General features: G+C 40.4%; 1 protein-coding gene across 1 annotated transcript in view; it reads left to right on the top strand.

Moving 5' to 3' along the window:
• Positions 1-26,872, top strand: part of LOC307224541 (uncharacterized protein) — a gene marked incomplete at its 5' end in the record, with an annotated part of 127,428 nt that overhangs the window by 95,511 nt on the left and 5,045 nt on the right. The window contains one exon of the mRNA XM_079991466.1: positions 19,097-19,216. Coding sequence (XP_079847592.1) covers positions 19,097-19,215 — 119 coding nt within the window. The 3' untranslated portion in view covers position 19,216. The remainder of the gene's footprint in view (positions 1-19,096; positions 19,217-26,872) is intronic.

The raw sequence follows: 26,872 nt of genomic DNA on the forward strand, positions 1-26,872 counted from the left end.
AGTGGGAATGTCAACAAGGAGCATTTGAAAGCAGCAGGCTTGCATGCCTGCCTTATGCTTGAATCCCAGATGAATCCCTCCCCCCAGCTGTTAGTGCTTCTCTGGCTTCCAGAATAGCTCCCATACCTCCCTCAGTCCTGGCTGGTGGTAATAACGCAGCAAGAGAAAAGGTTGACTCATGCAAACTTTATGGATCAGTCAGCAGGACAAGCTGAACTAAAGAAACTGCATTGTGTGCAAGTTCCAATGTTAGGGGCCTAGGAGAATGCAAGCAGGAATCCTGATCAAAGTCATACTCTACGTTAATTTTGAATGATAGGTCATGATAACGTTAATGTGACAGAATGTCCTCCATAGTTAACAACTGCACTTTCATTCATGACTCCTAAATACCAGTTTCGGTCAAAGGCAGCAGAGATTTGTGGCAGTTCCAAACAGGATCGGGGGGGTGTCTTCAGATCTCATGGTAATGGGTCAGCTTACACTCTTGTGCTGCTCACTCTGTGGCTTACTAGATCTGCCAAGAATATAGGAACATAGGAAGCTGCTTTATATTGCGTCAGACCATTAGCCTACCTTACTCAATATTGTCTGCCCTGACCGGAAGCCAGTCTTCAAGATTTCAGGCTGAGTCTCTCTCAGCCATACCTGGAGAAGCATTAAGCTACATACACACCATACATTTAAAGCATATTATGTCCCTCAAAGGATCTTGGGAACTTATCCCTCAGAGAGCTACAACTCCCAGCATCCTTATCAAACCATAGTTCCCAAGATTCTTTGGGGGGGAAATAATGAGCATTAAATTGATGGTGTGTACAGAGCCCAAGTCTGAGTGAGGCAGGAGGTAGTGAATTACCTTGACAGCAGAATTCTGGGTGGAGATGAAAGAACCGAAAGAGCAAAGTTCTAGTCAGTGGTGTAGTCATGAATTCTGAAGTCCAGGAGCTCATCATGGCAGCCCCCATAGCCACATCCCAAGGAAGTCCATAGCCATATCTCCAAGGTGCAAGTCCAAAATGTAGGCACGGGACACAGCATCACATCCAGCATGTTGGACTTTGTTTGGGTTCACATCTCTGATCAGACATGTGGCATGGCTGCGATCCTATGCACACTTTCCTGAGGGAAAGTGGCATTGAACTCAGTGGTGGTTGCTTCAAACTGCCTAGGTTCAATGTGTAAAACATACTGAAGTTCAATAAAAGATCTTCAGCGGATGTGAAACCTTTAGCTCTTAATTAGAAATGCAAATGATCTTTGCAAAGAAGTGTTACCTTTCAGCTGTGAGCATGATGTAAGATACACATTCAGGGAAAGAAATGGCCACCCTTTTCTTGATGATTTCTGACTTGCTCTGACTTCCACTGATACTCTGTCACAATCAATAGCAAAAACTGAAAGCCCAATTATCACCTCATTCCCTTGCCGGAGCAAGGAGTGTCAGAGCAATTAGGGTGACGCTTTGCCGAATGATGTCATCACTCCTGCCATGAGAAAACTTTAATACAAAGCTAAGGGAATAAAAGGATCCACAGGGCAGTTGCCAAGGTGGGATGGGTCTGTGGCATTGGCCTCTTGGCATTTGTCCCCCTGCCACTTTGGGGGATGGTGTAGGTGGTGAGGTCATTGTTGCTTGGGTGCACTAGTGGGAGTGCAGGATTGGCTGTGCCAGTGCACCTGCACCACCCTAATCTTGCAGCTGTCCTGCCCTAGTAAGTGGCAGTAATGCCACTGTTGGGAGGTGGCTCCATGCAGTGGTTGCTGATGCCCATTGGGACTGGTAGGTGGGAGGCAGAGACTAACAGTATGTAGGACCAGAGCCTACTTCTGTGTAAATTCTAGTTTTGCCCTCATCTTCCTCTCTGCTGAGTTCAACAAGGGAAACACTGAAACTAAGGATGAAGAATCTGGCAGGCAGTGTCACGTCCTGGACTGGTTGTATGCAGGTAAGGTAGGCAGGTGGGGCCTGGCTGAAAACACATAGAAGTTGGTGGGCAGTTTCCCATTTGCCCTAATGGACCAGTCCTCCACTGGCTGCATGACACTGCCCTGCTGTCACTGCTTGAGAAAAGCCCTATCTATCTAACCTAGACTTGCTAGATTTCTAAGACCTGTCTAGTCCAGCATCCCATATACAGTATCTCCAAGGCCAATTAGATGGCTATGGTAATCTTACATGCCTGCAGTAGTCTATGGCATTTCCCTAGCATCATTTAGCACTAATATCTGGGGCTCCCTCATTCACATAACTATAGATGATATTGCATGAGTTCAAACTGAGCACTTTTGAAGTCAAAGGTATACCGTGCATCATATTTACTCTTTCTATAGATGCAACATTATTTTAATCAAAGTAAAATCTAATAACAAGCAAAACTCATTTTAGTCCTGTCCTTGGGCAATGTATTTATGGATTCTTTTATTTAAAGGGGGGGAACATATTTTCCTACTGATGCTTTAATGGATGCTTAATGGATTGTTCTGGCTGAGTCAGAAATAGCCAGATTGCTTCTTCAATTGTGACATTAGCAATGTCTGGGAGATTATTTTCCCTGAAGGTATCTTGTCTAGCATTACTAGTGATGAGCAGCTTCTTCTACAAGACAGTCTTTCTGGCTCCTGAGAAGCTGCTGCCCCACCATCTGCTGGAAGCAGAATTAAAAGGATACAGTCCACATGGCACAGAGCAGAGGGCTGTCCCCCCTCTCTCTAAAATGCTGAATGTCTGTCTACACAGCGAAGGTGGGGGATCTCGGCTTTAAAAAGTCATGGATATAAGAAGCCAATTCCTCCTCCTCCCTCCTCCCTCCTCCCTCCTCCTCCTCCTAAAAAAAATTAGGAGTGCAATTTCACTCCAACACACCAAGACATAATAATATTAAAAGGGGATGTAAGGAGTATTAGGGGAGTGGTAGTACCTCTGGTGTGGGACACATCATGATTCTTCTGGGGTAGTTTGTCCACACCATCTAACACCCCTGTAAACAATTCGAGATGGATAGTCAATAAACAGGCCAATATTGAGATCAAAGGAGGAAAGGGATAAGATTTTGGGCCTACACTACGGAAAGTCACTGGACATTTTGGACAGAAGAATTGAGTTTTATAAAGATATTCCTAAACAACTGTTGGACCTTAGATCCGCCTACCTTGAATTGGTTAAACTGCTTAGGAGCAACTCAATTATTTTTAGGTGGGAATTTCCTCAAGGATTATCTTTTACCTTCAGAGGGAAGAAGGTTAAGATTAGAACATTGGAAGATAGAGACAAATTCCTGACCACATACGGAGAGGACCTTCAAAAAGGAATTGAACTACCTTTTGGGCCTGGAGCACCGGCGGTACCGTCACCCTTGGAATCTGAAGACTTAGCGATCAAGACACCACCCCTGGAAAAATAACCAGATTATTTCAGGATGTCTCTGCAACTTCTGAGCTGGAATATAAATGGCTGTAACATTCCGGAAAAAAAGGAGGAAGATATTTCATATAATAAAAAAAGAACAATTGGACATTATTTGCCTGCAAGAAACACATGTGACTAGGCTCCATAGAAAAGTGCTAATAAATAAAAGACTGGGCCAGGAATTTATTTCTTCGGACAGAGTAAAGAAGAGAGGTGTGGTCATTTATGCAAAAGAGAGCCTGTCACCCAAACTCCTATTCAAAGATGAGCATGGAAGAATTCTGGCAATTGAGATACAACATCAAGGAGAGAAATTTTTGATATTAGGAATCTATGCGCCAAATGAGGGGAAATCGGAATTTTATAAGAAGTTGCATGAGACCATGCTGGACTATTTGGACTATAACAACATCATTTTAATGGGAGATATGAACGGGGTCGTATCAACTAACATGGATAAGTCACAAAGCCAAAATGTTACAAAAGATGGCAGACTACCAAAGACTTTCTTCGAAATGACAGACAATATGGACTTAATCGATATTTGGAGAACGAAGAACCCCTTGGGAAGAGAGGGAACATTTTTCTCTGAAGCCCAGCTGACTTGGACAAGAATCGACCAAATATGGATAACTAGAGGTCTGGCACCTAAGGTTAGAAAGGTGGAAATCTGCCCAAAGACCTGCTCCGATCATAATGCAACGAAGATGGACATGACACTACTACCAACCGGTTCCTTTAGATGGAAGATGAATGACAATTTGTGTAGAGATCAGGAGATCGTTGAGAAGGCCCAAAAAGCCTTGAAGGACTATTTCGAGATAAATATGAACACTACGGTGGAAAAAAGAACTATCTGGGACGCAAGTAAGGCTGTAATGAGGGGGTTCTTGATACAACAGAATGCTGTAAAGAAAAGGAGACAAAATGAGAGGAAAGATAAGATTTTGGAGAAAATTAAAGAATTGGAGAAGAAGTTAAGATTAAATCCGAAGTCACAGCCGACTCTGAGAGAAATCAAACTTCATCAAGCACAATATTCTAAATTGATAAACCAGGAAATAGAGTGGAAGATTAAATTAATGAAACAAAAAACTTTTGAATCGGCAAATAAATGTGGGAACTGGCTAGCTTGGCAGTTGAAGAGGAGACAAAAACTAAATACAGTTACAAATTTAGAAATTGAAGGAAGAAACATTCAGAACCCTGTGGAGATCAGAAAGTGCTTCCAGAGATACTTCAAAAGATTATACACTCAAGGGCCGCAAGATGAGGTTGAGATTAAACAATTTTGGGGGAAAAATGGACTAACAAAATTGTCACAAGAAAATTGATCAATCCTGAATTGCAAAATAACACGACAAGAGATTGAACAAGCCATTCAGAACATGCAATTGGGCAAATCCCCAGGGCCAGATGGGCTGACCTCCAAGTATTACAAGACATTAAAAGACTATCTGATACAACCACTGATGGAGGTCAGCAATGAAATCATGGAGGGGAAGAAGGCGCCGGAATCATGGAAAGAAGCTTTTATCACATTGATACCAAAATCGGAAGCTGAAAAGACACAACTTAAGAACTATCGTCCCATCTCCATTCTAAATGTGGATTACAAAATATTCGCAGACGTCTTGGCAAGTAGACTCAAAAAAGTATTAAATGAAGTAATTCATAAAGACCAGGCAGGCTTTCTCCCAGGTAGACACTTGTTTGCTAATACAAGGAATATTATTGACATTTTGGAACTTCTGCAAACAGATATTAATACAAAAGCAGTGTTAATTTTTATAGATGCAGAGAAGGCCTTTGACAATATCTCTTGGAAATTTATGAAGGGAAATTTAAAAGAAATGGGAGTGGGACGGGGTTTTGAGAATGGGATTGATGCTATATATTCAGAACAAAAAGCTAAATTGATAGTTAACAATGTGGTTACAGAAGAGTTTAAAATTGAAAAAGGAACACGACAAGGCTGCCCTATTTCCCCTCTGTTATTTATTTCGGTTCTGGAGGTGCTCTTGAACATGATTAGAGGGGACCGGTTGGTGGAAGGAATTCAGGTCGGAGCGAAACAATACAAACTTAAAGCTTTTGCAGATGACCTAGTTTTGACTCTGCAGGAGCCAGAATCTAGTACGAAAAGAGTGTTACAATTGATTCAAGACTTTGGTCGGGTGGCAGGATTTAAATTAAACAAACAGAAAACTAAGGTGCTGGGGAAAAATTTGACAGATACAGAGTCAGAACGGTTTCAGAGAGAGACAGAACTAACTGTGGTTAAAAAAGTAAAGTACCTAGGGGTAAACATAACAGCAAAAAATCTGAGTCTTTTCAAGGACAATTATGAAAAATGTTGGTCAGAAATTAAGAGAGACTTAGATAGTTGGACAAGATTGAAACTTTCTTTGTTAGGCCGAATTGCTGCTGTTAAGATGAATGTATTGCCAAGAATGTTGTTTTTGTTTCAAACATTACAGATTGTGGACAAGACGGAGTGCTTCCGGAAGTGGCAGAGAGATATTTCTAAGTTTGTCTGGCAGGGCAAAAAGCCTAGAATCAAGTATAAGATATTAACTGATGCAAAAGAAAGAGGGGGCTTTGCCCTGCCAGACCTAAGGTTGTACTATGAGGCCGCAGCTTTCTGCTGGCTAAAAGATTGGCTACTTCTCGAAGACACTGATGTATTGGATTTGGAAGGTTTTAACAATGCTTTTGGTTGGCATGCATATTTATGGTATGACAAGGTTAAGATCAATAAGGCCTTTAAGAACCATATTGTCAGAAAAGCAGTGTTTAATGTCTGGACAAAATACAAAGACTTACTGGAAAATAAAACTCCAAGGTGGCTTTCACCATTGGAAGCTAAGGCCCGAAAAAGACCCAATATGGAGGCCAAATGGCCAAAATATTGGGAAATATTAGAAAAAGATGGAGACAATTGGAAATTGCAGAGTTTGAAGAAAATTAAGGACAAAGTGCGAGACTAGTTACATTACGCTCAGATTAACGAAGTTTTCAAAAATGACAAAAAGTTAGGGTTCCGGGTGGAGAAATCGAAATTGGAAACAGAACTGTTAGAACCTAAGACTAAGATACTTTCAAGAATGTACAACCTGCTGTTAAAATGGAATACACAAGATGAAATGGTTAAATCGGCTATGATAAAGTGGGCACAGGATATTGGGCACAACATTATGTTTGAGGACTGGGAAAGGTTGTGGACCATTGGGTTGAACTTCACTGCATGTAATGCTTTGAAGGAAAATGTAATGAAAATGATATATAGATGGTACATGACCCCAGTTAAACTTGCCAAAATATAACATTTGTCTGACAATAAATGTTGGAAATGTAAAGAAAATGAAGGAACATTCTTTCACCTCTGGTGGACTTGCCCTAGAGTGAAGGCTTTCTGGGAAATGATATATAATGAGCTGAAAAAGGTATTTAAGTATACCTTCACTAAGAAACCAGAGGCCTTCCTTTTGGGTATTGTCGGCCAGAAGGTGTTAAGGAAGGACCGAACATTTTTTATGTATGCAACAACAGCAGCAAGGATACTTATCGCTAAGCACTGGAAAACCCAAGATCTACCCACACTGGAAGAATGGCAGATGCAGCTGATAGACTATATGGAACTAGCCGAGATGACTGGCAGAATCCGAGACCTGGGAGAAGAGAAGGTTGAAGAAGACTGGAAGAAATTTAAGACTTATTTAAAAAAGTATTGTAATTTGGTTGAATGTTAAGAAGGATGCCAGATCATAAATAATTGACCACCACTAAATTAGATGGAATTAGGATGATAAGTAGATCGAGGAAAATATAAACCATTGGGAGAACGATTAGATTATGTTTAAAAGAATGGGATTTAAGAATTTAAATAAGACGATAATTTGCTGGTTAAAACTTAAGACGATGTAAGTGGGAGCGGGAGATGTGAGGGAGTCCAAAGAGGTTTTGAAAATATGCTATGATATATGCTATATTGGTGATTATTTTTGAATTTGTATTTAAAAAATCTTAATAAACATTTATTAAAAAAAATAAATAAATAAACAGGCCATGTAGATGCCATTTCAATATCATCAAATTAAAAAGAAATGGAGAAACATTGTAGACTCCTCCACAACCACCATTATTAGACCACACCTCCTACTCGGTGCTCCAATTGTTCTTTTCTTGAGCATGACTGTGTAAATTGTGCTACTGAACCATGGGGAGAAAACACAGTAAAACAATGATTCCATGGTATCATGTAGATCACTGGTCTTCAACTGGTGGGTTGTGACCTGATTCAAGCTGAGCCACAACAGGAGCAGTGCCACCATGAAAATAAATGGTATAAAATTAAGAAATGGGTTCCCAAATGCATGTTTGGATGAAAAGGGGGACCTGGGCCTGAAAAAGTTGAAGATGCCTGATGCAGATGACCCATAAAAAGTGGGTCATCCAGTAGCACTTTAGAGACCAACTAAGTTTGTTATTGGTATGAGCTTTCGTTGGTCTCTATGGTGCTACTGGAAGGAATTTTTTTTATTTTATTTCAACTATGGCAGACTAACATGGCTACCTACCTGTAACCATAAAAAGTGAGTGAACAAAGTGTGGCTATTGTGAAAGTGCTAAGTATGTAAAGTAAATGCCTAGTGTGAAAGCAAGTGCAATCTTCTTCATCCCCTGCAACTCAGTTTTGTGTCTTCCCAGGCTGAAGTCTATAAAGCAAAGGGCAGGGTTTTCAGTTTCTTGCCTGGTTTTTGATCCATTTGTGACTAGAACTGATAGGAGGAAAGAGAGAAAGCTATTGAGGGGATTTGTCATCTTGGTCACTATCCGTGTTTCTTGTGATGCAATAATGTCTCCTGTTATGTATCATATCAAGGGCACCATTCCCCAGGATGTTCTGCTGCATATGGCCCAGTAAAATGAGCTCCACACAGCTCTCATTCCTTTCAGTGGGATGCACAGGCAGACTTCACAGTAAATTGCGCCCCAAATTTTCAGCTAAAGTCTTTGAAGGAGTCATTGTAGTCTTGTCAAAATCAATGTTTAATTTAAGAGATTTTGAAAGACCATTAAAGCCAATAAAGTTCTGAGGATAGCTGCAGGGTGGAGCTCTTGCAACATCTCTTGAATACTTAGATACTAGGATATTCAGATGCTAGCATCCTTTAAAAATTATCACTGCTTCCCCACCCATAGGAGGTCTCATTAGTACAACGGCAGTAGTTTGGGCATATACATTGCCTGTGTGTGTTGTATGTTGGGAAAGAATTAAACAGAAAAGAGTCTCCCTCTCCCCTCCACTTACCAGGTAGAAAAATAAAATAAGCAATGTTATGAATTTAAGGTGTTAAGCTGGTACCAGACCCCTTAAATCTCTGGATCTAGCAAGTGTTAGAATTTAATCAAGGCTTCTAATTCTTGGAATAGCCTCCTGGTGAGGTGATAAACCTGTGTGACAAGCCTTTAAGGGGAATTGAGGAGCTCAGTGCAAGATATGGCAAGTGTGGGGGAGTCTCCCTCAATAGAAAAAGCCAGAGGTTGGAGCAAAGGGAGCACTGATGTGACCTGGAAGTAAAGCAGCAAGCTGGAGAAAGAATCAGAGTGATGTTTGACTTCTGTTTGAATCCAAGGCTGTGGCTATAGCAGAAACAAGACATTCTCAGCAAGTTAATAGTGTGAACCCGTGCATCATATGCTCAGTTTGTATATATGTGTAAATAAACCATATATCACAAAGACCCCCACAGTCTCTGCTGTGCCTCATTCCAAAAGGAAACATGAGCCCTGCAACCTTGCACAACTCAAGAGATTGAGGTGGCATGCAACACTAAGAAGAAAGGTCTCAGACGCACTGATTGTGCTTCCTGATTATAGAACCACCAAACGGTTCAGCAGTCCTAGGTGAATATATGACTCACACCTCTGCTAAGCTCATTTCAGTGTGAAATGCTCTGGAAATAGAGTGTGGATTGCAGCAATAGATAGTCAGGAAGTCACTCGCTGAATGCAATAAGTTGCTTGAAATTAATTATTTGGGAAGTGCTTTCCAAAGCAAAACTGCTAAAGAAGATTAAATCTCCCCCTGGCCCATTAAAATGTAGGAGCTCTTTATTCATCAGTGAATCAGTGATTAATGCCCCATTTCACTTTCATATAAAGTTCAGCACAGGGAAGTGCTAAATGACATATCCCTCTATGATGCAACTGGCTCAAAAATAAAGACACAAGGTGGTTTTCTCTGTTTTTATAACTGCACTGCATTGTTCCTTTATTTCCTTCATTAGAATACTGAGGCATGGCTATCAGATTTGACTGCCTTGTTTTCTTGATGGCATCTGGCTAATTATCCTAGGCTTTCTGGAAACTTTAATTAGTACAAGCAATGAGTATTTAACATCACCCCCACCTTGGAAATGCAAACTCCTGCTCATCCAAATTCACTACCTCTCCCTTCTCATCATCCTCATGTAAATGCAATGCTGTTGAAGAAGCATCCGTTTATCTGAACTTTTGATGACCTGAGCATTTTAATGTAGTAACAGCTAGTGTTTCTCCAAGCTTCTTATTAGAATTCACTTCTTTATCTTGCACATTTGTGATCAGCTTGGTTAGTGAGATAGTATGCTGGGTGAAACTACCAGGGCCGCAGCATGATAGAGAGGGAGGCAGAGTCATGATGGAGGTGGGATGAATGTAGTGCAAGCACGTCATGGCTGAGTGAATGGTCACCCCTGCTGATGTCTGCAGACTTTGCTAGGGAAGGAGATGTTCTTGCTTCTCCCACTGCAATGCTATAGCCCCTCCTGATTCTGTGTCTACCAAACTGGTTCCCAGGCTCCCACTAGCAATAATAAAATGCAGATTTCAGAAACGGTCTCTTTAAATCCCATTTCCCTCCAAGGTGAGCATAGATTATGATATATTCACATGGTTTTGCTAAAGAAAAGGGGGATTAGTGTGCATCTTACACATATGCATTTCCTGCTGTTTGCAAATGTTTCAGCATCATCTCACCCCCCCTCCCGCCAATGGTGGTGATGAGAAGGGGTTTGTTTTGTTTTTTACATTTTTGGAACCAATGGATGTTTTCCACAAATAATGCTTTGGCTTTTGAAAGCCAGTTTTCCTGCTAATAAACCTAATTCCATGAACGTGATGGTTAAGTTAGTAGTCCTTATAGCGGTTTCCTACAACATAGATAAAGGCACAGTGACTCCCCCCATGACCGTTCCTTCTCCAGAAGGAGGGCATTTGCTACATCTTCATCTCATTTTACAGCAGCGAGTGCTTCTTCCTCACATTCAGAAACATGGAAATCGCCACAGGGACTAAAGCTGCTGAAGTGATTGGCGAGAAAAGCTATATATCCCTGTTATAAATCTCTAAGTCAAGTCTGAAATAAAAGTTGTATGGCAAACCAGAAAATGAATTTTATCTTAAATTGAAATAGGGATCAGCTGCTATAGCCTGGGATTTGGGAATGATTAAGTGTAAGATTCAGTTAAGAAGTTTCGCCTCTCAAGAAAATATAAAGCAAACATGCCTATTCCTGACCTATATAGCTTTTTGGTGTGTTCAGCATAATAAAATGGCTAGATGGATCATGAATTGATACCACAGGTCTAAAAGTTGGTGGATGTAATGGAATTTGTAACAAAGCAGTAATCGAGCAATAATTTGTTTTGGTAATGAGTTTTGTCTTCAGTATTTAAAATTCAGGTTTACCCATATTCAAAGTGAAAATGCCAGTATGAAGCGATGCCTGGTTTCTGTGTTGCCAAATTAAATAAATAGTGATTTTATTAAGGAAATGGGTAAAACCTTTCAGGAAATAATTGTTAAGGGCCACAGTAAATTCCATCCCTATTCTAATGGCATTCTTGATGTTGTGTTCCACTCAAATGAAAATGGCTGACTGACTCTTCATCAATAAGAGACTGCAGTACCTCTTTGCTCTCTTACCTATATATGGGTATCTCAAGGCCTTCCAATGAGAGACCAAGTCTGCATATGACAAACTGACTCCTATGATCCAAAGAGGTGGAATTATTATACTGATTGTTGCTCCAGTTCACTAAGTCTGCATCGGTCTGAGTAGTACTGGGACTGGTCCAACCACAAGCCTCTCCTACTTTTAAAACCGACATTGAATATTGAGATTTCCAGCAACTTCTTTGTTTCAACGCATATGTGAAGCCATAGGCAAGAATGGGAATCGGTATTCAGCATGGAGGACTCCAGTCCATAACCAGAATCAGAATAGGCATCAGTCCAATAAAATTTATGCAGAGGTTCCTCTCCTTCCCTCTCTGTGATAAACCTCTGCATCTGCAGTGCTTTTTTTCAGCTGGAACTCACTGGAACTCACCTCTCAAGTGGGTGCCATTGCCATTATAAGAGAACAAGGGAGGTGTTCGTGATGAGTTCCAGTACCTCTTTTCCTAGAAAAATAGCACTGTGCATCTGGTTCTCATGACACTATCTGCCATGTGCCTTTGGTGTTCTGAGATAAGTTAAGACAGCATGTGAGAGTCAGAGAAATGACAAGACAGAGAGTAAACAGTGATTATGGAGGCTAAGTACAAGCACATGACCAGAGTGGTGAATTGCAGAACTGGAAAGACAATGGAGATCAGTGATAATTTATTTTACCTCTGCAGAGTTGGTCATATTCTAAAATAGTTCTGATTTATTCTTTCTAAAGTGCAGGTGGCATTGCTGATTTTCTAAACCCTGTAAGCAACAATTTCCCACCCTCTTTTAACAAATTCTTCTGAAGATCAGTCCTCTGCTCTGCTGAAGCCAGAAATGCAGGAACGGGACTGCAGTAATCTATGTGCTTTTGACAAAGTGCATCTCCTGCTGTTGCAGTGAACTGGGCTAATTGTTTTATGAGCTGATATTTCCTTTACTGCACTTCTGTGATTTGTGGCTGGGCTCACTCAGCAGCGATCTTTAAGCTCCGTAACAAGCTTACTCAGACCAGAAGATGGCAGTCAGTCTTGGCAGTCCTGGTGCAGCATTGTGCTTAGATTGGCAGATCTGTCAAACATTGCTTTAATTTGTCCTGGGCCTGCATATGAAAAGTCCCCTCTCTTGTGGGTTATTCACCTTAATCCGACCTTTTGCTAATGCAGAAACAGTGACCTGTTATGACATGCTAAAACAAAGAGAAAATGAAAACGGCCTAATTTAGTCTGCTGTGGCTTTCCTAGTGATGTATGGTACCGATCACAAAGGGGCTAGTGCCATCTCTAATAAGGGTGAGTAATGCAGCTTCCACTGCTGTCAGAGCAATTCCGCTGACCTGTACTTCGAATACTAATAATGAAAGGATTTGTTCAACAGATCAGAATGCCTGTAGTGCTGCAGCAAAGAGCATCCTTGCATGGTAAAAATACAGACAGCAAAACAAAAAAAGACGAGGGAAAAAACATTAAGAGAGAGAGTAACGAAGAAAGGAAAGCAAGCATTGATGTTTCAGGGCAATTCTGGTGGTACATGACCCCAGTCAAACTTGCAAAAATCTATCATTTGCCCGAGAACAAATGTTGGAAGTGTAAAGAAACAGAAGGAACATTCTTTCACCTTTGGTGGACGTGCCCACGGATTAAGGCTTTCTGGGAACTGATCTATAATGAACTGAAAAAGGTACTTAAGTACACTTTCTCTAAGAAACCAGAGGCCTTTCTCCTGGGCATAGTCGGCCAATTGGTGTTAAAGAACGATAGAACCTTTTTTATGTATGCTACAACAGCAGCAAGAATACTCATCGCAAAGTACTGGAAGACACAAGACCTACCCACCGTGGAAGAGTGGCAGACGTTTCATGAGGAATGGGCAGAATTGCAGTGGGTGAAGAGGTAAGTGAACAGGAGAAAAGTGTCAGTTTTAGAAGCTGAAGGGGGAGCAGAGCATGAGGCAGGCAATCTTTTATGCTGCAAACGAAAGTGATTGACTATATGGGTTTGGCAGAGATGACGAGCAGAATCCGAGACCAGGGAAGAGCAACGGCGGAAGAAGATTGGACAAAATTTAAAGACTATTTAAAGAAATACTCAAAAATTAGTGAATGCTAGATTGATGTTGAATGAGAAAAATAGGGGTTAACAGCGATAATGGCTAAGTTAAAGAAAATGAGTGTTACTATAATTAAGTTGAAAGTAAGGGAGGGATTTGTTAATTAATTAATTCGACACAAGAATGCAGAAAGGGGAGGTATGAGGAAGTCGGGAGAGTAAGGAATATGAAATTAAGAGTTTGAAATTATACATGTTGCATGTTTTCTATTGTTATGTTTTGTTTGTTATGATAAAAAGCTGTGGAAAATTTAATAAATATATATATATATTTTTTTAAAAGATGTTTCAGGGCAATTCTATTAGGTGTGTGCACCAATGGCAAGATATATTTCAGATCCCACTTTGGAAGACAAAATTTGACTCTGAATGCTTTGGTCACAATCTGGTACATTTCAGGTCCAACTCAGAACTTTGCTTCAGAAAATCTGAGGCTTCAAATGTCTATCCGTTGACTTTTATAGGAAAATAAACAAATGGCAACCACATTTTAATTGGATAAAAATTATAGTCAGGTTTTCCGAGGAGATGAAGTCAAATAGGAGCTGGGTTTTCTGTGCTGCATGGTTTACAGTCTGAGGGTTGGCGTGTGTGTGTGTGTGTGTGTGTGAGAGAGAGAGAGAGAGAGAGAGAGAGAGCATTTTAAAGAGAATTCCTATAACTTTTTTAAAAATCATGGCAGAATTGGATGAAATTTGTTGGCATTGCTATCCCTTTTAAGGGAAGAAAGCCTGTCAAACCTCAAACAGGTAGGCATGGGGGTTCTGCAAGGGTTAGGGTCTTTGCAGTTTTGGGGGGTGGGAAATGGTATTTTCTCATCTGCTACCCCCTGTGATTTTGGGGGCAGGAAGAATTTATTTATTTATTTATTTATTTATTTATTTATTTATTTAAATGGTATATATTGTAGAGATGTCCCTAAGTAAGTAACCTAAAAAGTTAAGATGAATGAATAATAGGACTGGAGAAAGGGCAAAGTTATAAGACAAAGGATGCACCTTAAAAAAAAGAATTTGGACTAGGGAGACCTGGATTCCAATTATAGGGTGGGGGGAACATTTAGAAAGCCATACATTGTGATAAATATGTACATATTGTGATGAAATATATAAATAGTATTTCATATTTCTATGGATATATTTTTTTTAACCTAGAAACAGATTTTTCTATCCCTACTATCAAGGCATTTCCCCAAATTACAGTGTCATCCCCTCTTACACCAGTCTTGAGGGGGGTTGAAAGGACTGGAGGCAACCCTCCACTCTGCTTTCTATAGCTATGTCAGAAATACATTATTCTTAGTGCCTTCTGGAAAGAGCATTATCTTTAAAGGGTACATTTGCTAATGAATAAATATATCCCCTTCTCCTTCTGTGAGGCCTTAATCAATAAAATGGGAATATTTTTCTCTTTTTGCACTTGCTGGCCAGCTGTTATAATGCAGAATGGTAAATTTAAAAGAATACTGAACTGAACAGGGGCCACTAATGTCAGAAGCAAACACAACTACTGCAAGAAGTGTTTTCAAGTGTTCTCCGGCAGCCATAAGGTGTTGAAGCTACACAAAGGATTTTGAAACAAACATCACACTGGGGAGCAATTTAAAAACATTTTCCAGTTAGGCAAGAAATAAGACCTATTCTCTACTTGGCAGCTGTTTAAATCCACACTGGGAGGGTGGGAGCAGGACAGAATCTAGATTTATCTTGTAAAATAGACATGTTATTGTGCCTGCATCGCTTGCAGTATGTTAAGAGGTGCTGCACCCTAAAATTGTGTATCTTCAACTTGTTTATCAGTTTCTCAACATCTAACATTTTTCTTCCACTATTGACACTGAACTGTATTATATTTTTTTTTGGTGGGGCGGGGCAAGACACCTAAAACATCTGGATTCAGTAAAGGGTTAGAATTTAAGCAAACCCCTAAATACCTGGATCTAGTGGGAGCTAGAGTCTAGACAAGCTTTTATGTGTCCAGGAAGCTTCTTGGCAGAAGAACTATCAGGAGGTAATCACTGGAATGGCCAAGCCATTAAGAAGGTCATTAACAGAGACTCTCTGGGATGGACAGATAATGGACAAAGCCCCTCCCTGAGGTGAGAGATAGTTAGCAGAAACAAAAGTGCAGAGTTTCATGAGTAATGGGCAGAATTGCAGTGGGTGAAGAGGTAAGTGAACAGGAGAAAAGTGTCAGTTTTAGAAGCTGAAGGGGGAGCAGAGCATGAGGCAGGCAATCTTTTATGCTGCAAAGAGCATCAGATATGATGTTGGGAGTCTCTTGGAATCTGAAGCTGCAGCAACAGGAGGAACAGATCCTTCTTGGGATGTGAATGCCCTGCGCTTTCTCCATCTAGACGCAGGTTGTATATATATGTGTAAATAAACCATATATCATAAAGACACCACAGACTCCACTGTGCCTCATTGTCCAAAAGGAGACACAGACTCTGCTGAGCACGCCTGATACCCTTGGAATCTTGCGCCGCTCAGAGACTGGTGTGGCATGTCAAACTATTTAAGTCAGGTTTGTGTGGCCCTTGGAGTTCAGGAAGATTGGGACTATTGTTTGGTCTGGTGTCTGGAAGATTGGCCAGTTGGCTGTTCTGGGTGGAATTACAAGCCCTCTGAAAGAAATGGTTCACGGCTTGGGGATGCCATCTGGTGTGGTTAAAACAGTCACAACCAAATGAGAGCCAATTGACACAAACTGCCTGCAGTTGCCGTTTCAAGTGGGGAAAATGTGTATGGTATAATTTTGCTTTTGAACGACCAAATTCCATATACCAACAACAATAACAGGAATAGTATGCATGGTACAGAAATCCTGTTTTTGTGCCCCCCCCCACTGAAATTGGCTAAATATGTGAAGTGAGAATATTTCATGTTTTCCATCTCCAGTCCTTATGAGAACTGTAGGCAATCTGTTTCCTTTATGTCACCTTCTTTCTTATAAAATGAGGATCAAATCAGATGAGCTGTTGATTTATTAGGCTGACTTGAAAAGCATGCCTCTATTGATATCTACTGATTTATAATCTCTGTGAGAGCTGTTTCACACAAACATGCTACTACTTTAAACTCAACTGGCTGTTCATTTAATGCAAAAATTTAATGTGGGCATGAGTATGCTGTCACATTTGAGACCATTGGTTGGCATTTGTCTGTCTCATGATATGAGGGAAGAGTGCGCAGTCAGGGATGAAATCAAACCATTGGAGAGTTACAGCCCCTGCTGTGGCTGTAGAGACCAATATGGGGGGGGGGAGAGATGTTTCCTGCTCATGGATTTTCCCTGTAACTCAAGCATGTTACCTTTGGATATTTTTCAGGAAGTAGTACTTCTCTGGGGGCAGTGCCAGCCCACACATGAGGCAAGGTAAGGTTACTGCCTCAGGCAGCAGGATCCACAGGGGCAACAGATACGACCTTCAAGGAATGCATTGCCTGCCTGCCTGCTGCTGCTGCTGTGGTAGCATCCATGGCCCCGGTGAGCTCCTTAGAGGCTGGATCTGCCCCCTCCTCAGCAGTGCCCCCCTCCAGTGCTGCCTCTGCAGCAGCCTCTTGGCGAATAGGAGGTGCTGCTGGTCTCCTCCCACCCTTGTTCCCAACATAGATCTTTATTTCCCCCTTGTTCTGCTGAAGATCTTTTCTCACTCCTTCTTCCCTGGTAGACACCATTTTATGGTTTGTGTCAGATGCCAGATGTCTTGAGCCAGCCCTTCTGGGGTTATTCTTCTATGAGAAGGATGGAATATGGACCTGGTTTCATGAAGCTGGTAGTGCTCTGCAGATATACATTGCTTCAGTGACTTTCAGAAAAGCAATAAGCTTGATAAACAAAAGGAAAATAAATTATGGCCCCAAAAATATCTTAACCTGCAGTGACATATTTCTAATATGGGATTCGAGTGAAGTGTGTTGCTGCCAAAGAAGGCTGCAGCCCTGTGCACACTTAAACCAGTGAATAAGCTCTATTGAACGTAGTGGGACTTACTTCGGAACAAAAATATGTATGATTGCTTTTTGTCTTCCACAAATGCCCATAACTAATGGTAGCAATGATTTTAGCAAATGTCATTCAAAGTCCTGCGAGATTCTGAATCTTCTGAAACTGAACCATAGAAAGCAGCTATATGTCTATATGATGATGCCACATCATCATATACTACTATACTTATTTATAGATTTATATAGGCTTATTTATTTCTGTTTACAGACAATTCGTGTAGGTTGCTCACTTCTGTGTATGATATTGACCAGGTAAAATCTCTGGGGAGATGAGGGTGTTCTATTTGACTTCAAACATTTTCTTCATAGTGTATTTGCATTTCATAATTGGAGGTGGTGGGAAGGGGCATCCAACTGACTCTGCAGATTATTTATTCATCCATATGTGCTAATCTCCTTGATTCTGCTGCATATACATTTTGCATCTGCCAACACAACCTTAACATGTTCTAGTCAATTAAATTTGTCCTTTCCTTTAATAAAATATTTGTCCTTTAAGACAGCTCATTGGTCTTGATTTCTTTGACTCATGTTAAGTCCTCAGAATGAAGGTGCTATATGACCAAGCTATTCAATTACAAAGGCATTGTGTAGATACACTTTATGAAGCCAGCAAATTTCAGAGTCCCAAGGTTAGAGGACTTCCATTCAACATAATAGCATTGACTAAGGGAAAGAGTGAAAGTATATGTTCTGTGGGTGAGAATAATAAAAAATTAGTCTTTACTAAGTACATAGGTATAAGTGGAAGTACAGGTCAAGGTTAAAAGTGGGTATTTTAGTTATCATGAATAATTTGGGCTGGATTTGCACTCATTAATTCTAATGCTGACTGCATACATTCAAAGCCCATCACTGAAAACTAGAAATATTTCACAGAGCTCCAATAAAATTTTTTAGGCTGAATATGACAATTACATTATTTAAAGCCAAATTAAAAATCCACAATAGCTGAACTCAGTCTTTTGTAGCTATAATCTCAGAAATGAAGCTAAGGATAGGCTAAAATTTGATGAAACACTTGGGTTTTTAGATTTAGAGATTACCTTTAGACTGAAAATGTGACACTGCCCCCAAACCCATCCTGGGGAAACAATAAAGAAACATAAATGGATTTCAACTGGGACAGGATTTAGGTTACTGTTTCCTCAGATAGTCCTTGCAGAAAGAAATCCAGTAAGATAATACATTTTCTGGAAGCATTTCCTGCTATTTTGATTGTATAAGCTGAAGCTCTTTATCTATACTTGCACATCATGTACTTACTTCAAAATGTTTTTTATTGCTGTTCCACCTCATGACTCATCTTCACCTTTGATGCCCCATTCATAGTATTTCATTGTGACATTTATAGGAAGAACCTTTTGGAGCCTGCCTATGTTACTGGGTGGAGGAAAGGAATTATAGATGCTGATCATGATTAAAATCAATAATGGAAGTTAAATGCCAAGTGACAGGACTCAAAATATGCTACTTGCTGAAGAAAGCAAGGTGTTCAATAGAATTATGTGATATTCTGATGGCCTGTGCTTTACAATAGATTTTACTGTAATGCTAAATCAATGGGCTTGTGTTTTAATACTTTGCAGCAACTTTGTTGATCTACAGCTGGGCAAAATATGCTAGCAGAGCCTCATTGAAGAGGAAGAACAACTGTGCACCTGGAACAGAAAAGTTTGGAAACCTAAAGCAAACGCCAGTCGCTTAAGGTAAGTTCTTACAGAAAAATCCTAATCTAAAAGTAAGGTGTGGTTGCTGCTTTTCTGCAGTTTTGTGACCACTTCCATAACTTTTGCACAATGTTAGTGGGACACACAGAGAAATTAAATATCCCTGACTGGACCTCCCAACACATTTTTCTTTGTTTAAAACCAATCAAGCATCCTCTCCGTTTCAGTTGGTGCTGCATTGCTGGGTGGGGAAGTTAACCCTCCATTTCTGTAATTCAGCTAATTTCCTGCCAAGGCAGTTGTTAGCCATGGAGGCAGGAGCTGGGGAAAGACAGATACAATATGGACTTCAGGGACTGGGAAGAATTAAATTGGGTAGACAAATGCTGCCCCAAATCTACAGACCTGATCTGAATCATACTCCTTCCTCCAGTGATGGTTTCTAAGCAAAGACACCTCACATCTAGTCTGGCCCTTTTTTCAACTAGTTTTTACTACATTTAGGGTCAAATATATTTATTGAATGTGAAGACTGCATTCTCTGAAAATACTGTCCACTGTTAAGATTAAAAAAAAAACTATCTGTCATTTTCAGTTGTTTGAGAAAATCCAGACTACTTGCTCTGTTGGATGAAGTTTGTTTTCATTTCACATTTAAATCTACTATCATGGCTTTAAAAATCTCAACAGCAAAGTTATCATGAGCTTTCTAGAAATGAAAGGGTGATAAATATATTTTAACGTGTACAAAAGTTCCTTAAGCAGCAACGATTGGCAAAATAGTGGGGGAACAATTTTGCTGAAAGCATTTGATTTTGCAAATGTCATTTAAACATTTGAGTCTCATCAATGTGCAACATTGCAATATAATTCAGTCCATTGAGTACAGTCCTGATTATATGACATTCAGGAGTGCATGAGATTCTGCTCATAAACACAGGATGCAAAATTATTTATCATAATATAGCATAGCATGCATGAATAAACCACCCATCCAGAGCCTATTTGTCTTTCTTTTGGCATTGGCTGCTTTGTATTGTTCCAATAGTGCAAAGAAGACAGCCATCTTAACAGGCTGTCTGCTAATTGCTCTTGCACAAGGAGACTCATTAGCTGGCCCAAGATTCCATAGAGTCAGCTTCATTTAGAGGGCACAATTCATTGGAATAAGCAAATATGGTTCAAGTTAATGAAGGTGTACTTCATTGGATGTAATGAATGTATTGCTGTTGCTGTAATATGGTGACTTTGAATGGGAGGAGACATGCACAGTAATTGAAATAAAAACTTCCCAGAAGTTTTCTGTAACTAATTCCCTCTTTTTATCAAGTCCTCAGTCTTCTTTATGAGATAATTGGAGTTATATTTCTATAATTTACTTTTCTTCAACACTTTCTCATTATTTCTGGCAATTAGTTGAGACACCTAGAAGGAATTGTCCCATAGCAGATAAAAATCAATTTATTTAATAAGATGGCACTACACTTTTAAGAAGAAACTTTGTTCAGACTTTTCTAGTAAGCAGGCTGATGAGAGCTGAAAATGGGTGGCCCTTGGGAATACCACATTAGGACGTGGGCTGAGTGTTTTGTACTCCAGACTGGTGATTTTGGTGATATATGAATATAGTTTGTATAACTATTTCTCAAGGGCTAAGGCAGTTCTTAAGGTACTCTTGCCTCAATTGCAGCTGTTAATCAGAAACAACTAGTTTTTGGCAGCAAGAAAAGTCTTGCTTCCAACAAGTGATAAGAAAGTTCAAAATGGCAGTCCCTTTACATGACCAGCCTGCACATGAGGTGGACTGAAGCAGTGACTTTGGCTGGCAGAATCCCATGGGTTTCTCAAAAACAAGTCGTGCTAGACAAATCTTATATCTTTTTATGATGGAGTTACAAGCTTGGTGGATCAGAGGAATGCTGTGGACATAGGGTATCTTGATTTCAGTAAGGCTATTGACAAACTCTCCCATGGTATTCTTGCAGAGAGGTTTGCAAAATGTGGACTAGACAAGGTAACTGTTAGGTGGATTTGTAGCTGGTTGACTGACTGAATCCAAAGGGTGCTCACTAATGGTTCCTCATCATTCTGGAAAAAAGTGACAAGTGAGGTACCTCAGGATTCTGTCCTGGGACCGTTGTTGATCAACATACGGTATTTATAAACAATTTAGATGAAGGTACTGAGGGGATGATGAGCATATTTGCATATAACACCAAACTGGGAGGAGTAGCCAGTGCCAATGAAGACATAATCAGGATTCAAGATGACCTTAACAGGTTGAGGAGCTGGGTCAAAACTAACAAAATGAATGTTAATAGAAACAAACATAAGGTTCTACACATAGGCAGGAAGAGTCAGCTGCACAAATATAAGATGAGGGACATCTGGATTGCCAGTAGTATATTTGAAAAGGATCTAGGGGGTCTTTGTAAATCACAAGCTTATCATGGGTCAACAGTGTGATGCAGCAGCCTAATGCTATTATAGGCTGCATCAACAGAAGTCTAGTGTCCTAACCAAGGGAAGTCATAATACCACTCTATTCTGCTTTGGAGTACTGTGTCCAGTTCTGGGCACCACAATTTAAGAAGGAAATTTGCAAGCTTGAATGTGCGCAGAGGAGGGTGACTAAGCTGATAAAGGGTCTGGAAAACAAGCCTTATGGGGAACAGTTGAGAGAATTGGTTATCTTTATCCTGGTAAAGAGGAACCTGAGAAGAGAAGAAGAGAAGAGTTTGGATTTGATATCCCGCTTTATCACTACCCGAAGGAGTCTCAAAGCGGCTAACATTCTCCTTTCCCTTACTTCCCCACAACAAACACTCTGTGAGGTGAGTGGGGCTGAGAGACTTCAAAGAAGTGTGACTGACCCAAGGTCACCCAGCAGCTGCATGTGGAGGAGCGGGGATGCGAACCCGGTTCACCAGATTATGAGACTATTATGAGAAGATATGAGAGCTATCCTCAAATATCTAAAGGGCTGTCACATAGAGGATGGAGCAAGTTTGCTTTCTCCTGCTCCAGAGGCTATGATCCAAACCAATGTCTTAAAGTTACAAGAAAGGAGACTCCTACTAAACATTAGGAAGAATTTTCTGCCAGTAAGAGCTGTTTGACTGTTGGACAGACTCCCTTGAGAGGATTCTCCTTCATTGGAAGTTTTTAAGCAGAGATTGGATGGCCATCTGTTATGGATGCTTTAGTTAAGTTTCCTGCATTGCAGGGGGTTAGACTACATGACCCTCATGATCCCTTTGAACTCTGCAGTTCTATGATTCTATGAGTGCTAGACTTGAAATGGGAAGAATTGTAGTCCAAACTACAGAACTTACTGGCTGTCTTTGGGCCAGTCGCCATCTCTCAGCTCAAGTATTATTATATGATTTACCTCAAAGAGTAGTTGTGGAAATCAAAGCAGTAAGACAGGATTCAAGCAGCTTGACTCTTATAGATTGTAGCTGCTAAGTTATGCTGTTTATCCTTTATTGCGTGTTGTATGTTGCCCTAAGCTCTGTTTGAGGAATGGGCAATTCATAAATAACCAATACACCCTCTCCCTGCCCAACAGTTTTTGGCATTGGCTGCTGTGTTGCTGGCAAGGACATGATCCATACCCGATCAGTTTTCTGAAAATGTGAATAAGAAAGGACATGAGAGAGTTGTATAAAGATATTCATGGTGTGGAGAAAGTGATTAGAGCTCTCTCTCTCTCTCTCTCTCTCTCTCTCTCTCTCTCTCTCTCACACACACACACACACACACACACACACACAAAATACTAGAGCCACACAATGAAGCTGAATGTTGGAAGACGCAGGACAGGCAAAAGAAAGTACTTCTTCACCCGGTGCATAGTTAAACTATGGAATTTTCTCCAACAAGATGTAATGATAGACACCAACTTGGATGACTTTAAAAAAGAATTAAACAGATTCATGGTGGATAAAACTATCCATGGCTACTAACCCTGGTGACTATGTTCTGCCTCCACATCAGGAGGCAGTTCTGAACTGTTTGCACCTATGGGCAGTGACTCCACAGTGTTTCAGACAAGGGCACATTTCAAGCCCTGGCTAGAGCTGCCAGGAATTGAGCCTACAAACTTCTACAAGGAAAGCAGATGTTCTACAACTCATCCTGCAATAATTTATTCTCTGCAGGTACACCAATATAGACAGTTTGCCCAGGATGAAAACAATTAGCTTAATTGGGAATCCCCAGCTGTAATTAATTTTATCGTACTTGCAGAGCAATATTTACAAATTTTCTGAACTCTGCTCTTCTCAACATTTCAGGAGAAAGGTCAAGTAACACCCCAATTCATGCCTGGTTAATATCAGGCTCAGAATTTTGTTGTGGGGCTTGCATTAAGGCAGTCATCATGCAGTCGGAACAAAATATTTCCCCCCAGTCATTTTCCACTGCCAGAATATTTAGATTGTATTCAGAGTGTGGTTTCAGCTGCGGCCCGATTCACTGACAAGTCTAATTTGTCTTATTAACAAGCTGGATTATGGCCGAGGTCATTACACATTAATTGTTGGCTCCTGTGCAGTAAGCTTGGGTGAACGTTGATGAACGTTGTCAGTGGACTTCTGCAAGCAGCTGTATGGTAACTTACACAAAAAAATTAAAAATCTATTTGATTCTTCTCCAGTCAATCCCAAAGCAGTAAATGCATTATCCCAAACTCATGTAGTGTCAGATATTACTAAAGAGAAATACAAAGGATTTCTTTTATATACACCTTTTTTGCAGTTCATTCATATGGTAATGTTCTGTCAAACTTCAATGTGTATCCCTGGGTGTTAACAGGTATTTTATCTGCTGATGCTTTGTGCATTCACATCAAAATATATTTAAATAAGAGGAATCTAGTCCCAATTCATGTAATTTCCATATTTTTTTTTTTTTTGGGGGGGGGAAGAAAATCCTTTGCTATATAACTAATGCATGGCTGATTAGTAAATGTTTTATGAATTCTGTTCCTGTGATGGTTGTAAAGTACATCAGTTAGATGTAATGTGTACCAACAGACATGGGAGAACAGCTGAATTTTAAGTAGAACGTTTTGCAAGTGTTTGGCTACACATCTATTATTTCCATGACCTTTGAAGAGAGATACAAATGTAGGTGTATGGATTTGAAGTCTATTCTTCTTACAGCTAACATCCATAGGCTTCTTCTGCTAGATGTGATGCATTGTTGTTAGAGATGCATAATTGGTAAGCAGTGTTTTTAAGATATTTCTTACTGGTTGCTGATTTACCTCTAGATGAGATTTTAAAGTCTGTTTAAAAAAGCAACATTTGTTATAAATAGGGATTGTTGAGTTTCCACTGCATCGCAAAGTAGCCACTAAAGGCCTCTTCATGCACTCAAAAGAAAGGGGCAGCGGAGGCAGAATGTGGGGTGGATGCAGGTGCTCATTCAACAATCCTGCCTCCAAGCCAGGTTTTCCTCTTCCACTCCTGAATGTGAAAAGGTCTAAAGAGGTCTGAGCATGCTTAGAAACCTCATGATTGGGAACCCTTATGAAGCAAGGTCCCCAGTTGCAGTGACGATTCTAAGTGCATATAGCTGAATGTGCTTAGCAGTTGCTTCACGTACCTAGTTCCCTTACACAATTGAAGCCTCCATGGGTTGTTTTAGATTAATGCACGGTAGTTGCATCAATGTGGTAAATCATTAGTGTGCAATGAATGGCCACATTAGCAGAATAATCCCCTCCCCTTCCTGCTCCCTTGAGAGCACTTTTTAAATGTGTGTAATCTGAGATTGTTTTGTCTTCTGGATTCATTAATACCACAACAGCCTCTTACAATGCAATCATATGCATTCTTACTCAGAAGTAAGTCCCACTGTGTTTCAAGGAGTTTACAGTCTAGTCAGTGTGCATAGCCTTGCAGCCTTAATGCAGCTTCTGCTGTGCATGGAAAAGAGAATATCAAATTATTTACATGTTTGCTATATAGATTTCAACTGATAGTTACCATCAGCATTTAAGCACACTCATGCCTTTGTAAACAGATTCTTAGAAGTCTGATGAAATCTATTCATTCCAGATTAATCATGATCACATCTCTTGTTAGTAAAGAGAACCAGGGTGATGGTGTTTTATTGAGTGCCATAATGACTTAGATGCAGGTTGAAAAAGTGAGGATAATATCTCCTCTTCCTAGAACATTCATGAGCAACATAACTTTTATCATGAAAATGCTAACCAGCCATCTGGCCTAAGCTAACGTGGAGAAGGCATTTGGAATACTGCCTGTCTCTAACATATTCTACATGGTAGTTCAACACCACCACCCCCATCTCTGAGCTACAAGAGACTACAAGGGCTCCAGAACATACACAGAGTTCAGTTTCTTTGAATAAGGAAGACTGAAGACTGTAGTATCCTTAGGATATATGATTTTATTTATACCCTGATCATAAGGTGGAAGGTTCATAGCACTAACGCTGCAACAGATCTTGCTTCCTCAAGCCCCTCTGCAAGGTCATAGCTTTGGTTTTAGCACAGAGTATTGGGTCTTTTTAGCTCACAACTTCAGTTTAGAAAAAGGATAGCTCCTGGCCTGTTCGCTTACCTACAAGAAGATGTGGTCTCCAGCTAGTTGATGGGAGAGGGAGACTTCTTATCCCTCTCATGAAAGAGCATCACCAGCCAGGTATCTTTGTCTCAATGTATCTGCACTTGACCAACTCTTTAGACATGTAAATTGATGCCAAACAGACTTGGCCAGGCCCATTACCTTAATAGGGAGATTGGTTTGACCAGTTCAGCAGTCATTTTTACCTCAAATTCCCATCTTACAGTTACAAAATCTCAGGTTTGGTTGGGACCCAAATATATCATGCAAAGCAACCCCCCCCCCCCAAATCCAAAACAATATTTTAAAGGTATGCAGTGGATTTGTCCAAATCCTGAACTGAAGCAGGCTGCTTCAGACAGATTTGGGGCTTGTCCAACCCAAAACAGGAACTCTCCAAAGCACCCTGAACCAAAATGAGGACCCCCCCCCCCAAAAAAAAACTTGTTCAATGTGTCTGCAAAAATTGAAATATTTGTTCCCAAGCTTGCCATGACACTGATGGACTTCTGCCACACAGGTAGGTAGCCGTGTTGGACTGCCGTAGTCGAAACAAAATAAAAAAATTCTACTACTGGAAGGATTTTTTTTATTTTGTTTCTGCCACACCGTTAAGATGTATTTGCTCTTCCAAATTTTCAGAGCCCAATTCTTAGATTAACCATACTTTTTTTTCAGCCTTTGGTCTCGTCTTGCTGGCTTTTATACTGATGGTTATGATTTTATTGCTGGTTTTTAATTGTATCCTGGAGGACTTTAGGCTAGAAACAGCACAGGAGGAGAGCTCAATTGTTGCTCTTTGAATAGGAATTACAGTTCAATCTTTGTAGGTAGCTCTGCCTTGGGTGACAGGAACCTCTTCATGCAAAGGGGCCCAGCCAGCTTTAGCAGCTGTTGACTTTGACAGAACAAGGGAGACTGTGACTGCATAAGTACTATACCTTTAAAGCACAATCAAAGCACTTTCTTCCTCTCAGAATTCTCAGCACTGCGGTTTATTCAGGGTTGCTGGAAATTATAACTGTGAGGGGTATGTTACAGTGCCCAGAATTCTTTGAGTGAAATAATGCGTTTCAAATATGTGTTTTAAATGTAT

This window comes from Podarcis cretensis (genome assembly GCF_951804945.1).
Source record: "Podarcis cretensis genome assembly, chromosome: 9".
NCBI classification, from domain to species: Eukaryota; Metazoa; Chordata; class Lepidosauria; order Squamata; family Lacertidae; genus Podarcis; species Podarcis cretensis.